Source organism: Rosa rugosa, chromosome 4 (assembly GCF_958449725.1).
Source record: "Rosa rugosa chromosome 4, drRosRugo1.1, whole genome shotgun sequence".
NCBI classification, from domain to species: domain Eukaryota; kingdom Viridiplantae; phylum Streptophyta; class Magnoliopsida; order Rosales; family Rosaceae; genus Rosa; species Rosa rugosa.
Window position 1 is genome coordinate 55,260,368 of NC_084823.1, and position 15,660 is coordinate 55,276,027.

Below are 15,660 nucleotides of genomic sequence, written 5' to 3' on the forward strand. Positions count from 1 at the left end.
CAATCCTCGACCACCGCCGCTACAAAAACCGCACCTAGTCCAACCACCTCTGTAAGTTCACCGGCTCCTCCTCTGCTGCAACACCTGCTCCAAGTCGCAAAACCTGCTTCCCCTGCCTCACATTAGAACCTCGCTCGACGACGAAAGATCGCGCCTCTGCTAGACCCGACGATGAGGAGTAGATCCGTTGTCGTCGCTCTCTGTACTCAAAACACTAAGTTTTGCTAGCTTGACAACTATATTATTCTGCTCTTATTCCTTAACCTTGATTAGTACCTATCCCAATTTATAAATTATTCATAATTATGTTCTCTTATTTCGTTATATTTCTTTTACTCCAACTAGAAATCAAATGATTTTCGACAACTAGAGATCAAATAATTGCTGACTTTTAATTTAGGATTAAATTCAGTTTACACCCCTAAGGTTTGGGGGTAATTTCATGTTAGTCCCTGTCCTTTCAATTTAATCAGTTTACCAACCAAGCTTTCCAATTTCAATTAGCCGTGTCCAATTTCTACTATTCCGTCCAATTTGGACCGTTAAGTCTGACTTTTGAGGGCTAAAATGGTCATTTCTAGACAAAAAAAAAAACTAAAAAAAAAAAAAGGAATTTTTTTTTCCTTTTTTTAGTTTTTTATTTTATATTTTTTTTTCATTACATTTTTTTTTTTCATTTTTTATATAAATTTTGTCTTCAACCTATACACCACAAGGTATAATAGGTTTATAAAAACAAAAAGACACTCTAGGTGGTTGAAAGTCTCTCGCTGATCTACGATATTTATGATATATCTCCGATAAAGAGAAGAATTTTAGGATATATCCCCAATAAAGTGAAGAAATGTCTGTGTAAAATCATTTTTTACAGATATTTACAGATAAAGTGTAAAATCGTGAAGAAATATCTGTGTAAAATTATTTTTTACAGATATTTACAGATAAAGTGTAAAATCGTGAAGAAATATCTGTGTAAAATCATTTTTTACAGATATTTCTAAATAAAGTATAAAATCGTTTTTTACAGATATTTCTTCACTTTATTGGGGATATCTCCTAAAATTCTCCACTTTATCGGAGATATATCACAAATATCGTAGATCAGCGAGCGGCTTTCAACCACCTAGAGTATCTTTTTGTTCTTATAAACCTATTATAACTTGTGGTGTATAGGTTGAAGACAAAATAAAAAACAAATTAAAAAAAATGAAAAAACAGAAGAAAAAAATAAAAAAAACAAAAAAAATAAAAAAATAAAACAGAAGAAAAAAAATATAATTTTTTTTTTTTTTGTCTTGAAATGACCATTTTAGCCCAAAAAAATAAGACTTAACGTCCAAATTGGATGGAATGGACACGGTTGAGGAGAATTGACAAGCTTGGGGGGTAAACTGATTAAATTGAAAGGACATGGACTAACATGAAATTACCCCCAAACCTCAGGGGGGGTAAACTGAATTTAATCCTTTAATTTATTTCTTACATTTTCAGCATCTTTTGTTAACAAAAGTCTTTTAGTTTATATTTATTTAGTTTATTTAAAATGTCATCTTTATATTCACTTAGACCTCTTTTCCAACCAAATACTCACATAACAAAAATCAAGTCTACTTCTGTTCTCTTTCTCTTTTCGCTCCAACTCTCCTCTTAAGCTCAAAAACATTTAAGTCTGCTCACTTTGCCTTCATCCAAATTGATAACAAATCACACTCTTATTCCTGCTATTTGCTTCTTATCATGTTACAAGGTATGAAGCCATTGTTTGATCAATCTTCTTTTGAGCTTTCCCAATGTTCTCACCCCCAAGTCTTTTCTTGTTTTGCATATCTTGTAAACCTCTTCTGAATCACTGATTGCACCATGACAGAACAATTGGAGGTTGAGCTTTCAAACTGTCGAGTTTCCCTCGCATGTCTATCAGATAAATTCTTTTGGTGAGAACCTTTACTTTTAGTTAAGGGTTTTTGTCCATTTACCCCATTTTTAGAGATTTTTTTCCCACTTACCCCATTAAGTTTTTTTAATTCTCTTTCACCCAAAACACTCTAAGGAGGTCTCCCCTAATATTCCATTAAGTTTTTTTTTTTTTTTTAATACCATTTTACCCTCACCCCTTTGTTACTTAGAGAGAGAGAGAGAGACAAAAAAAATGGAAGAGAGAGAAATCATAGGAGACTTCGCCGGAGCCCGGTCGCCTGAATCAGGCAAACTTTCGCCGGATTTCGGTCACCAGCCGCCGCCCACGGGACTTTTCTGAAAACCTCACCGGAAAGATTTATTGCCCCCAATAGACATCTATTACCCCCCAATAGAGGGGCAATAGACCTTTATTGCTCCCCAATAGACGTCTATTGCCCAGAACTTTCGGTTGCCGGAATAGGAACTAATCTTCTTAAAATTAGAAAAATAAAACTTTGATTAAATAAAAAAAAACGAAGAGATTATATCAATTCAAAACGTCTATTGCCCCCTCCCCAATAGGCATTCAATTTTTTTTTTTCTTTCTTTCCCATTACTTATAAAAATAAAAAACAAAGAAATTGATTTGGGCACCCAGAGAAAAGCTCTGGGCACCCAATCAGAGTTCAACCCTGAGACTCGGGACCAGAAGTCGTCTTCAGCTGGAGATGTCGTTCAACGTCTTGGTCTAGATCCAGAAGCGGCGAGCTGACGAGAACGACGTTGTTGAGCTCATTGCTGGAGCAGCAAGAGGAAGAAGCCGGAGAGTGCTCCTCCGCCGAAACTGGAGATTGGAGAGAGAGAGGGATAAACCATATGGCACCGGGACTGAGTTCGACGAGTATGCCGACGCCGACGGGGAGGGAGCTGGTAAGGTTTCCGGAATTTGATACGAAGCATCCTGAGGTTTTCGTCGTAATGAGCCAGAGATTTTGGAAGTCGGAATTCGGTCTGGCTCGACTCCGACGTGGAGGGAGTGACGGGGAGAGAGAGAGAGAGAGAGAGAAAAACCAGATCGGAGGGAGGAGATAGATGAGAGTGGCACAAAATGTAATTTCTTAATTAAGTTAAGGGTAAAATAGTCATTTGATATCAAATTGTGTATGTGGGAATAAAAATCTGTTGCTGGGGTAAGTGGGATAATTTTTGCTCATTTTGGGGCTTTGGGTCAAGGACCCTTTAGTTAAATCTTTGTCCTTTAATCTGTTCAAGGTTGTTGTGGAATACATCTTTGACTGATCTTAGCTTTGTTAAGTCCATTAGGATTAGTAGAATTGAAATAGATCAAGGTTCAAATAATGCACACCATGTGTTTGATAGTATGCCTCAAAGACAACAACCAAGCTTAACCAGTGGACTATTCTACCATTTTCGAAATAGCTAAACTTCTTGTTTTAATCTCAGTTTTTGATATCTTAAAGTAGACTCTTCAATGATCATTTTAAACTCGGTTTCATGAAAAACGGAGTTAAATGATATGTATGCTATTTTGAAGTTAGAACAGTGTTTCAGGATTTCTGTAGAATTTAGGATTTATGCAGAATTCAGCATTTCTGTCACTTTGGATTTTTGTTTGACCATTCATTTGAACTGCGAATAACGTGAAACTTTGCGAAATAGTAGCTTTGGAAGTTTACTTGAAATCTGGAGAGTTGTGATTGAATTCATTGAAATGATGATTGTTGGTGAATTTTTCTTTCTTGTTACCAATTTTCTGAAAATTTCTCAAACTTGTAGCTCATTGTTACAAAACAATTGATTTGAGAACTTTTACACTTTTTTTTTTCTGTCCTTGATCTTTAGTAAGTTAAATTAGACATGCAAAGCATGCCTTGAAACTTTAACGTTAAGTCCGAAAGGCTTAGAAAAGGTTTCATTCTTATTCAAAAGTAACAACAAAGGACTGTTTTCTGTGTATTCTAATCAATGCATTCTGATTAGTGTTTTCTTTTTGGAATAATCCCACACATGGAAGCTCTAGCTATTGCTCGGTCTATAAAAGTGTGATTTAGTCTTAAAGGAGAAATGATTTTAGGACTGATGATGGTTTACATTTTCATAATAGAATCAAGGACTCAAGTGGACTGAAATTTAGTTATGTGGTACTTGCTGGGAGTTATACATCAAAGATTTCAGGTAGGGGGTTTTCACTGGTTAGAGTTTTTCCCGAAAAGATTTCTATGTTTTTATGCATACAAATTGCATTGTTTTTGAGTGGTGACCTGAGAGTGAAGGGAGCAAAGTGACTACCTTGGGTTTCAATCCTCTAAACCTCTGGAGGGGCTATACGGATTGGAGGATGTCTAACATCATTTGAGGTGTGGCATCACTTCTAGGTGGTATGGCATAAACGACCACTCTCGCTACTTCTTGCTCGCTGTTTGTGTATTTACCTTAGCAAGTAAGTAGTTGGCATTAAGACCGGTCATCATTTTTTTAGAAAAGTTGGTACCATTTCATGCATCTTTTTACCATAAATTCATATACCAATTTTTAGTTTTCTGCTGTTGTTTTGATAGCATTGTTGGTACCAAATTTCAGTTTGTTTTCAAACCTAGCTAGCGTTACTTCCTACTGAGTATATGAATGTAAGTGATGCTCACCCCTACTCATTTCAGGTACTGTGCCCGAAGTTGAAAGGGAGTAGAACTGAAGTGGTGGCTTTGGCGTTTTGGAGCTTGTCAACTTCTGTCCTCTAAGGTCTATATTTGCTGTTTCATACCTTGATGTTTCTTTTGCTTTTTTTTAGCCTTTATCCCCCTTAAACTTTATCTTGGAAAGCTAAACTTAGCTTGTTATAGATCTGTTTGAAAGGCTCATTTTGGTCTGTATAAATATCTAGATCAGTCATTTATGTTGAATCACTCCCGACAACTTGTTTCGGGGTCATGTATGTATATAACCAAGCTTCTTTGAACCCCAATTTGTGATGCAAACTTGTATCTTTTCAATTCCTATTTCTAAATTGTTATTTAGTCATGTTGAGATTATTCCTCCTGCCGAACTGATCATACTTGCTACTTGCCATTTGCTTGAAAACTGTCCTTAAAGTATACTGTTGAAATTCTTAGATTTTAGACTCTCCTTGAAGACCACTAGTTCTTAATTATTTTGATTTTGCTGAAGTTGGTTTTAAGCTTAATTACTATACTTTGAATTTTGTTAGCTTCTTTCACCTAAAATTTTGAGATATCTTTATTCCAACTATTAAGTGTGTTAACAGGATTTTGGAGTTTTTCCTTGAAACAAGTACTTAAATTCAATCTTTGGGCTTTTAGTTTGGTTTTTACAATGTAGAGATTAAAAATCAGTTATTGTCTATATTAAAGAGTTTGAGTATTGTTTTGTCAATACTTGAGCTTCGTAAGATTCGCGGTGCTATGACGTCAATCCATTTGGGGCATTACAATAAGGCCCCGTTTGGATGACATGAAATCATGGTATGAAATATGAATTAATTTCATTTTCCATTGAGAGGTGTCGTTTGGTTGTAATCAGATATTGGAAAGGAAATAAAAAAAATGAGATTTGAGTGCAAATTGACTCCTTAAAAAAGCCTGAATTGAATTACCTAGTCAGTGATGATATTCTAATTCCATTTCCCACTGTCAAAGGCAAAATTACATATATTATCCCTCTAAAAAATTTATATACCCCCACCAATATTCCTTATAAGTTGATTGTCATAATTGTACTTTAATTAGTAAAATGGTGTTATTGAAAATTCTAATTTTATATATTATCCTTATGACTTACCAAACACTACAATAAAAATAGAAAATTAATTCAAGAATTTAATTTTGGGAAAATTTCGCAAACAGTACACCAAGTAAAGGCCACTAATAATTCTTATACACAAAGTTTCAAACCAAACATTTCGGTACACGAAATCTGAAACTCGACTCACTATCAGTACACGACGTCAATTTTTGACACCAAAATATCCATTATGCCCTCACTTCTTTTTTGTTTAATAATTTTTTTTTTGGATTAATTATACAAAATAAGCTTGAGGGCTAAAATGGTCATTTTAGGACCGAATAATTATACAAAATGAGCTTTGAAAGAGGTGAGGTTCGAACCCCCAACCTCTTACACAACAGCCAAACTCCCCACCGCTGGAGCAGGAGCTATACTCAATATGTTATGTACAAACTTCATATTTATACTCTTTTTAGGCAAGGCCGAATAATTATACAAAATATATAAACCTTGACAGACATGAGGTTCGAACCCCCAACCTCTATCATAAAAACTCAACTCCCCACCACTGGAGCACGAGCTGCCAATTAAATATTTGCTAAAAATATAATATTTATACTCTCTTTAGGTGAGGACGAATAATTATACAAAATATATAAATCTTGGAAGACATGAGGTTCGAACCCCCAACCTCTTTCATAAGAACTCAACTCCTTACCACTGGAACACAAACTGCCCATTAGATAGTTGCTACAAACTTTGTATTTATACTCTTCTTAGGTGATAGATTTAAATATTATCTTAGGTGATATATATATATATATATATATCTTAATTTCTTTGCTATATATAAAATAAGGCTTGGAAATTAAGACTAAGATATTAATATATGTATGTGTATATATATATCTTAATATTTATATACTCACCTAAAGAGAGTATATATTTTGTATAATATATGGGGTTCGAACCTCATGTCTTCCAAGATTTATATATTTTGTATAATTATTCGGCCTCACCTAAAGAGAGTATAAATATTATATTTGTAGGAAATATTTAATTGGCAGCTTGTGCTCCAGTGGTGGGGAGTTGAGCTTTTATGATAGAGGTTGGGGGTTCGAACCTCATGTCTGTCAAGATTTATATATTTTGTATAAGAGAAAAATTCAGCTACCGTCCCCAAACTATGTTGCCAAGGCCAATTTGATACCCGAACTCTCAAAAGTATCAATGTGATACCCAAAGACCTAAATTGGTATCAACGTGATACTTCCGTCCAAAATTTCTGACGGTGCCGTCTGTTTGCTGACGTGGCAAACACGTGGCAAACAACAGAAGGGCAAAATCGACTTTTTACCCTTTTTTATTAATTTATTTTTCTTTTCTTTTCTTTTCATTTCTTCTTCTTCTTCTTCTTCTCTAAAATGCATCTCTCTTACTTTCTTTTGTGAATCAAACTAAGAAAAGGAAAATGGAATTAATCTATACGCATGCAATGATTCCAAAAAACAAAAGAATATATAAAAGTTGATGCAACTTGCTAGACAAAAGAATTCTTGAGCAGCATGGCCATTCTTGAGACGTGTTCCCATAGGGGTTGCTGCACATTGACAACAGCATGCCATTCTTGGAATCTTGGGCAGTTCACTTGTGAAGCTGCTGCGACAAAAAAAAAATGGAAGCAGCATGGGGTTAATCATTAATGGAAGAAACTGCAAAATGCTTCATGAATCAATCTTGAGTCCAAATCAAGAGTTTAACACGAGTTTAAAAATCATAATCTTGATCATCTTCACCCTTCTCCAGTTCATCATCTTCACCCCTACTCAATCCCGAAGCTTTATCTTCATTCCTATGATCAAATTCAACCATCTTTACTCCACCATCTTCAACCATGTTGTCAACTCTAACATCTTCAACCATCTTCTTAACTCTGAATTCTTCAACCATCTGAGTTTAAATACAGAAACTAACTAAATAAATCACAAATTAACATGCCCAAAATTTGCAGAAAAAGAGAGAGAGAGAGAGAGAGACGTTGTACCAAGACCCAAATTAGTAAGCAACGCCTGCAATTTGAGGAAAAATCGAACAGCCCAACAAAACCCAAGCCGAAGAAAATAAACAGATTCAAGAGAAGGCACCGGTTCGCTGCACACCAAATTCCGGCGAACCCAGCTCCACCAACCACCTCCTCCCATCGCTTTCCCTGTCCGATATTTACACCGACGGGTCGTGGATCCTCTCGGCACCAGCAAGTTCTTCGACCGGTTTGATTGGGAGCTTCAGCCCCTTGGCGCCGCGAAACCCTAAGAAGAAGAAGAAGAAGAAGATCCCAGAAGAAGAAGCAGAGAAGAAGAAGGAAGAAAAAGAAATGAAAAGAAAAGGAAAAAAAATGAATTAACAAAAAAAAAGGGTAAATAGGTCATTTCATTTTTTTTTCCGACCCACTTGCTTGCCACGTCAGTAAATAAACGGTGCCGTCAGAAATTTTGGACAGAAGTATCACGTTGATGCCAATTTAAGTCTTTGGGTATCACATTGATACTTTTGAGAGTTTGGGTATCAAATTGGCCTTGGCAGCATAGTTTGGGGACGGTAGCTGAATTTTTCTCTTTGTATAATTATTCGGCCTTGCCTAAAAAGAGTATAAATATGAAGTTTGTACATAATATATTGAGTATAGCTCCTGCTCCAGCGGTGGGGAATTTGGCTGTTGTGAAATAGGTTGGGGGTTCGAACCTCACCTCTTTCAAAGCTTATTTTGTATAATTATTTGGTCATAAAATGACCATTTTAGCCCTCAAGCTTATTTTGTATAATTAATCCAAAAAAAAATTATTAAAAAAAAAAGAACTGAGGGCATAATGGACATTTTGGTGTCAAAAATTGACGTCGTGTACTGATAGTGAGTCGAGTTTCAGATTTCGTGTACCGAAATGTTTGGTTTGAAAATTTGTGTATAAGAATTATTAGTGGCCTTTACTTGGTGTACTGTTTGCGAAATTTTCCCTTTAATTTTCAATAATGTTCCAAACACCCACATGGAAATACCAAAACCTATTCCATTCCATATGGGTATGGAAAGAAAAATAAATCATTTTCCTATTTGGACATTCTTGCCAACCAAACGGGGCCTAAAGGGGATTAATGTCCTTAGAATTAGGATAAAGAGACATTTTCTCATAAATAAAGCTGTAAATAGTATAAAGAATTTAATCGAACGCAACAAAATATGCTGACTTTATGACCAAGGAAATCTATCTCATCTTCCCTGGTATTGTAGAAATGTTTTTGGCTTACATTCATTCACAAGAGTATTGGCTATAATTCACATTTCAAGTTTTCAACTGAATCCTTCAATAGAGAAGGACAGTTTCCATTGAAATTATCACACACATAAAAGAAGTAGGAAAATTAACGTAGTGAACTTTCAAACGAAAAAGAAAGGAAGAATAAGAAAAACTTCAAACTCATTGTTGTAAGGTAATGAAAATCAATCATGATGTTTATAAAACAGAAGCCTCCAATCCTATCTCGATCTACTTCTTTATTAAGATCCGGCGCAAAATTATGAACTTTTACATAAAAGGTTAATAAGGGTGAGCTTGACTCACATCATACCCTATCCGAGCCAACCTAATTAAAATGACCTTCAAGTACATTCCCTTTATTGAGAAATTTACATTACTCACATAATTTCGGTAATGAAAATCCCCACGTGTACTGCTTGTTAATATTTTGAGAAATTTACAATAGGGAGTATTCCACAAATGATCACTCAACTATGACTCATTTGACACTTTGGTCACTTAAGTTTCAAATATATCACTTTGGTCACTCAACTATTACACTGTCAATCACTTTAGTCACCCAAAGAGTATTTTTTTTCTCACTTTAATCACTTCTCCCAATCATTCTAATACATATTTCTCAATTTTTCACAATTGATTTGATGAAAATATAATTAATATTGTGGCAAAAAAAAATTTTAATAAAAAAAATTAACAAAGTGATTGACAATGTAATAGTTCAGTGATCAAAGTGATATATTTGAAATTTCAGTGACCAAAGTGTCGAATGAGTCATAGTTGAGTAACCATTTGTGAAATTTTCCCTTTACAATATTACTACACTTTTTACCATCCATTCATATTTTTGTTTCTTTTTCCCATAAGTCCAAAACTAGGCTTCTGTACAAATATAAAGGGTACGGTGCCTAGTCTTTGTCCAACAGTCCCACACATATTAAGCCATTTTAAAGATCATTTACAACAAACTATATGTATATCAATAAAAACTTAGTACGAATTAGAAATTTATTGGGAGAACTTCAATTTTATACCGAAATCATTTTTTTATTTGATCAGTTAATTCATTTATTGATGTTCTATTTAATTGACTTTCGAACGGACGATATTCTGTGGAGAAGTTAAAGAATAATCAGTTTCAATCGTGAATATATAGGGATGAGATCATGAGAAAGATTTAGAATGAGCACATCCGGTTTTTGGCAACTTTAGTTTTTGGACAAAAAAATTAGGGTTTTCGATATCTCCGTCAAAAAGTCTCCCGGCGAGCAAAGCCGGGCGGCGGACCTACGACACCGAAGACGCGTGGCGTGTTTTGGGTGCCTGAAAGTGTTGCATCGCTTGGCTATCAGGTGACGGCAGCAAAACCTGAAGCTTTTGCCCGTTTAGGAAAGGCTACGTGTCAACCGTTAGAAAGGCCTAACTATTGTCCCATTCTTACCTCACTTTCATGTGGGTCTCCATTTCGAAGGGTTTCTACTGTTATTTTGACAAAAAACACCACACCCATTTGTTAGTGAAGGGGTTTATTAAGCATGAGACTCCAAAAAAAAAAAAAAAAAGAAGAAGAAGGAAGGAAGGAAGAAGAAGCTTTTGTAAAAATACAATGTGATGGGAAATTGCAACCCAAAACAAAATTAATCAAACTGCTTCCAACGTTTTTCTTGTTGATTTGGGTGATATATGTGTTATAAGATTATATAACGGTTCTAATTTCAAAACATGATATATACATAGTTGCAAATGGGTGGAATATATATTTACCGCGATTCATGTATGAGAGTCTTGTTTTTCTCCAAGTAACATTGTTTCGATGAAACTGATTATATACATATTGATTCATGCCTAATTGCCTATGTTTATGTACACGAAACTTTTACAGTTAATATTGTCTTAATGAAGAGGAGGGTGTAAGAACATACATATGTGTAATGTGTTGATGCATATTGTTGAGTATATAGGGGACCTTGACATTATGGAGGTGATTTATTACAATCTGTGGGTCTTAATTTGGATAATTGATAAATACACGTGATGACACTAAAACTATGTGTAAGGGACAAAACTGTTAGCTCCATTTTTCAAACAATATCATTGGTGATGGGGATCATGTCGTGCAGGACTCAAATTCTCTCGTGGTTGGAAATTTGAGCACACACGTGTCAAAAACTAAAACCCATATGTTCTGTAAAACTCACTGGTTTCATAAAATGGAATTTCTAAATGGTGCTTTACAGCTTGATATAACTGAACGCATCATCAACTGATCATCGCGAATGAGCTAGCTAGCTAGAGCAAATAAATTGTTGAACCGGTATTGAACGTATGAATGAGTCTGCCTGTAGATATATAAATTGAAATTACATATAAATCCAGCTCTCGTTCCTTCTTTTAAATATAATACGATTCGGTTTAATTTCTTGATTTGTTTCTTATATATCCAGTAATGTGAACATGATGAAGTTCATATTAGGACAGTTCTTTTTCTTTTTTTCTTCCTGCAATTTTTTCCACCGGCCATCCATGATTTTAGTATATGTCAACTTTAGATTTCATCTCTGTTGAAGATTGAACTGATCTTGACTTGAAAAAGCAAAAAAATTGATTAGTCAATTGATTATTATATATGAAGTGGAGGCAATAAGTCATGACATTAAGCAAGAGCCAACAATTTTTTGGTAGAGATCGGGTTGTTTTTCTTAATAAGGTTCTCTAGTCAATGGGCTAATCAAATCAAGAAAATACCTAGATATATTTGTGCATGTATTCCTAGGGCACACTAAATCAATCTTCATGATCTTACTCGCACTATATTATAGAGACACTTCTGTGTCAACTACTCTCTAAAGTCAAAGTAAGTTTTTCTTGTATTCTAGCTATGAGGTCGGGTTTTCAATAGGTTTCCAATGCTAAAAGAGGAATTTTGAGAAGAAATTAATGACATCAACCTGGATCTCCGACCTCCAAACTCTGGTGTCTGAATCGGAGATGGAAGGGAGATAATGTTGTGATTTCTATCCACAGTGGAAAATTGAATACAAATGTGAATATGATATGCTTGCGAGGGTTTGGATTATATTCTCTGACATAATGGAAATGTATTGATAGAAATTAGGATGATAATTGTTTGAGATTCGAAGATGATACTGTAATCCCTACTCTCCATGCCATCTACTTCGTTGCCATGCCTACTGAAGTCTACAAGTCCATGAACATACAAATGAATGAACTGAAGCGCCACATATTGAGAGAGAGAACCTACCCCGAAAGATATGGAACTCGAATGTTATAGTTTCTTTTTCACTACGTTGGAGAGCTCAAAGAGACTGAAATCGACCTAATTTTCTTAACTCATTTTCATTTCCACCTTCACCATTTCCTACTTGAACTGATCCTTGGCATTTTTTATGTGTGTCTCAGGAGAGAGAAAGAAGGTCAACACTCGGACACCCGTAATTAGCTGAGTTCCTCCCCACAACTAGAAATTGATAATCCAAAATATTGTTATAAAAAACAACAAAGAATGAAACTGATCCATCATACCCTGAGTGATGTCACGGATTTCATTATAAATTTCCAGAGGACTAATAAGGTGCAAGATTGCAGCAACTAGAGTATAAAAAATAAGATCATTACCACCAACTGAATCTCATTCGCTTATGTCACCAATATTGTATAGCACCTTCACAAGAATGATGCCAATATATGAACAGTTTCAACAAGATTTAAATACAAAAGCAGTTTCACATCATAATAATTTCTCACATTACTACATGACATAGGCCTCACTTTCATCAAATTCTCTTTTTAATTCAGAAAATATCATATTCACAGACCCACACCATCAATCAACTCTCATAAAACGTTAACAATAATAATAAGCTAGTAGCTGAAGCTAGCTGTACTTCTTTCTTTCACTACACATAACAGATTCACATCCAAAAGTTATCTTGATCATCAAATGGCCTCCTACCCATCTCAGGATTTGGCATGACAGAAGAGATTTCAGGGTTCACATCAGTAGTAAGACCTGTTTCTTGAGACACACTGATCATGTCCCTCTCTGTTTTGAAGTTCTGCCTCATGAATGAGACATTGTTTTCAAGCAAGGCCCTCAGATGGTCTTGCATTAAAACCGAACTCGGAAACTGGAAATTCGCAGATGAAACGGGAGCAGAGCAGAGTGAATTCTGATACGTGACTCGTGGGAAAGCGTTGTTGTTGTTTGAAGGATTCGAAGAAACAGAGAAAAGAGGATTGCTGTTGATGTAATCAACAATCCCTTGATTTCTTTGAGAATCAATGGACTCATGGTTGGAGAAGCAGGGCACGTAATTCGACTCTGAAGCAGGTCTGGTCTTGGCTCCATTGTAAGGCGCCGAGTCCAACAAAGGTGGTAAACCAGAAGAACCCATTTCAGTTCCATGAGGACCCGAATTCACAAGTCCAGTAATATGGATTTTTTTACCACCAGCAGATTTTTCAAAGACCCTACAAATCACCCATTCGTTCTGCAAATTTGAGATCAAATTAGGGTCAGAAACAGAGATAAAACAGAGGAAAACAGAGTAAACAAGGTGAAACAGAGGGAAATGTCATACCTTTGCAGATTTGGGGAGGTTGTGGACTGAGAATTTACCCTCCAGTCTGTATTCATGCATGACCCAGTTGCTCTTTTCACCTTTTGGGGCTCTGCCCCTGTAGAAAACAAGGGTCTTCTTCATGCCAACCAAGGATTTCCCTTTGTAAATCTCCTTGTCTTTCCCAGTAGCTTTCCAATATCCAGCTTCAGTTGCTCTGTTTGTCCTCAGACCAGTCGGATACTTTCTATCCCTCACACAGAAAAAGTACCATTCCTTCTCTCCCATTTTCGCCTTATCTTCATCCACAAACCAAAAATCAAAATCAAGCTAAAGAAAAACCAAAACCCCATAATCAAATCGAATTGAAAATTGCAAACACTGAAATAGACATTCAAAACAAATGGGAAACTATTCTTTTTCTTGAGAAACTTACATGGCAATACCCAAGGCTCAGACTTGTTCAAGTCCACATCACCAATTGCTTTGCAACCGAAGTTGGAATCGATAACCTTCTTGTGCAGGTAGTGAGAAATAAGCTCTTCATCGGTTGGATGGAATCGAAACCCCGGTGGCAAATCAATCTGATCATCTTCCTTGAAAGTTCCAGCTTGAACAGCAAACTTCTCCATTTCTTGCATCATTGATACCTTAAAACCTCACTTCTAGCTTTCTTGTCGAAAACCGTTTTTCAGAATCTGGGTTTTGATCAACAAGGCATGGTTTTCAAAATCAAACCTCAACTTATACAAATAGAGTCCTCTGGATTTCTCAAACTTCAATGAGTTGTGACCAATACAGCTTTCAGCTCACAGATTTTCAGAACATGAAACAGAACCGAGGAAGATCGGAAGCAAAAAAGTTAGTTGTCAAGGAGCAAAAGGATAAAGCTCGAGGAAAAGAAGAGAAGCCATGGAACAAGTTGTGAGAGAAGGATGAGATTTTAAGAGAAAGAAAAGCAATACGAGAAACAGAAGCCCCTAAATACTGGTGTGTTTGGAGAGAAAGAAACGTGGTATGGAAGGTAACTCTGGTTAGGAAGGCCGTTTTAGTTTCTCTTTAACATTTTTTTAAAACCAATTCTACCCTCCTCAAATTTGACCAAAGACAAATGAACCCATCCAAGTACTATGCATGTGATTTTAATTGATTTATTACCAATTTAATATGTTTCAGTTTTGTCAATGCCCTAGCTAATTTCAACTAATTAGATTTTCTAACTTCAAATAACTATTTGATCATTTGAATCAAAGACATACAATGTAGATATAACTGTATGTTTGCTTGTTGTGTTATTAATTTTCTATGTCAGTCTACGTAGTTTGAATTTTTAAATTTTGATTCACATGTTTAATTAAACGATTATTGATTACCACACGTACCTTAGTTATTTTTATATTATAGATCAAATAGACTTTGAAGTTAATAGAAGGAGAACATTCATCGTATAAGTTAGCAATACGATTATTTTGTAATGCCAAAATAATGAATTGACATAAATTTTAAATATTAATCATCAAATACACAAAATAAATTGTGCACTAAATTAAGTTACAGTGTAACTAAAGATCATAGACGCAATCGTTGTGGGTGTTGATGGTCTAGGGTCCTCTGGCTTCTAGGATCTGCAGTGGCTCTAAGTCTGATAGCATGATTTTGCTTTGTTTGGTTCGAAGCTTCTCCGTGGTGGGAGTCATGACGTCCGGGTCAAGGGGCGGCGCGGGCTGGTGTTTGACTCCAGGCATCGGCGGCTATGCAGCTTCATTGTCGGGGTGCAGTCGGCGTTCTAGGGGCACAAGGGATCCTTTTCTTTTGGATCGGGTCTGGTGCTTTCTCGATTCGATGTTGCCTTTGCGGTGGTGGCGGTGTGGTATGCGGCGGTCCTTGAAGTGGGCGGAGACGATACGGTGCGGTCGGGCAGGGCTCTGGTTGCGGCGTGCGTCCTTCTCAGCGTAGGGAGGTGGAGGTGGAACAGGGCTGGATCAGCGATTTGGGTCTAGGGTTTCTGTTTTTTCTTTGGGCTATTTAATAGCTGGTTTTATTTTCCTTTTTTAAGGAACTCAAGGATAGTAATTTTATTACTTTCAATAAGTCCCTAATTTTTTACG

General features: G+C 35.9%; 2 protein-coding genes across 2 annotated transcripts; both read right to left on the reverse strand.

Annotated features, from left to right (window-relative positions):
* Positions 1–7,178: 7,178 nt before the first annotated feature.
* Positions 7,179–10,436, reverse strand: LOC133745061 (uncharacterized). Its single transcript, XM_062173056.1, has 3 exons — positions 10,414–10,436; positions 7,706–7,970; positions 7,179–7,611 (listed from the first exon to the last, which is right to left on the reverse strand). Exons 1-3 carry the CDS (start codon positions 10,434–10,436, stop codon positions 7,429–7,431), a joined length of 471 nt encoding a protein of 156 aa, XP_062029040.1. The 3' UTR covers positions 7,179–7,428.
* Positions 10,437–12,674: 2,238 nt separating this feature from the next.
* Positions 12,675–14,548, reverse strand: LOC133746120 (NAC domain-containing protein 100-like). The gene is made up of 3 exons (XM_062174281.1): positions 13,989–14,548; positions 13,574–13,851; positions 12,675–13,483 (listed from the first exon to the last, which is right to left on the reverse strand). The coding sequence occupies exons 1-3, from the start codon at positions 14,194–14,196 to the stop codon at positions 12,905–12,907; spliced, it is 1,065 nt and encodes a 354-aa protein (XP_062030265.1). The 5' UTR covers positions 14,197–14,548; the 3' UTR covers positions 12,675–12,904.
* Between the last annotated feature and the right edge of the window lie 1,112 nt (positions 14,549–15,660).

Coding starts and splice junctions, on each gene's coding strand:
- LOC133745061 (XM_062173056.1), bottom strand. CDS start 10,436: ATGGAGACCCACATGAAAGTGAG. Junction 7,971..10,413: donor GAGACCCACATGAAAGTGAG/GTAAGAATGGGA, acceptor TCTTCTTCTTAG/GGTTTCGCGGCGCCAAGGGG. Junction 7,612..7,705: donor GCTTACTAATTTGGGTCTTG/GTACAACGTCTC, acceptor ATTTAAACTCAG/ATGGTTGAAGAATTCAGAGT.
- LOC133746120 (XM_062174281.1), bottom strand. CDS start 14,196: ATGATGCAAGAAATGGAGAAGTTTGCTGTTCAAGCTGGAACTTTCAAG. Junction 13,852..13,988: donor TGAGCCTTGGGTATTGCCAT/GTAAGTTTCTCA, acceptor TTGTGGATGAAG/ATAAGGCGAAAATGGGAGAG. Junction 13,484..13,573: donor ACCTCCCCAAATCTGCAAAG/GTATGACATTTC, acceptor TCAAATTTGCAG/AACGAATGGGTGATTTGTAG.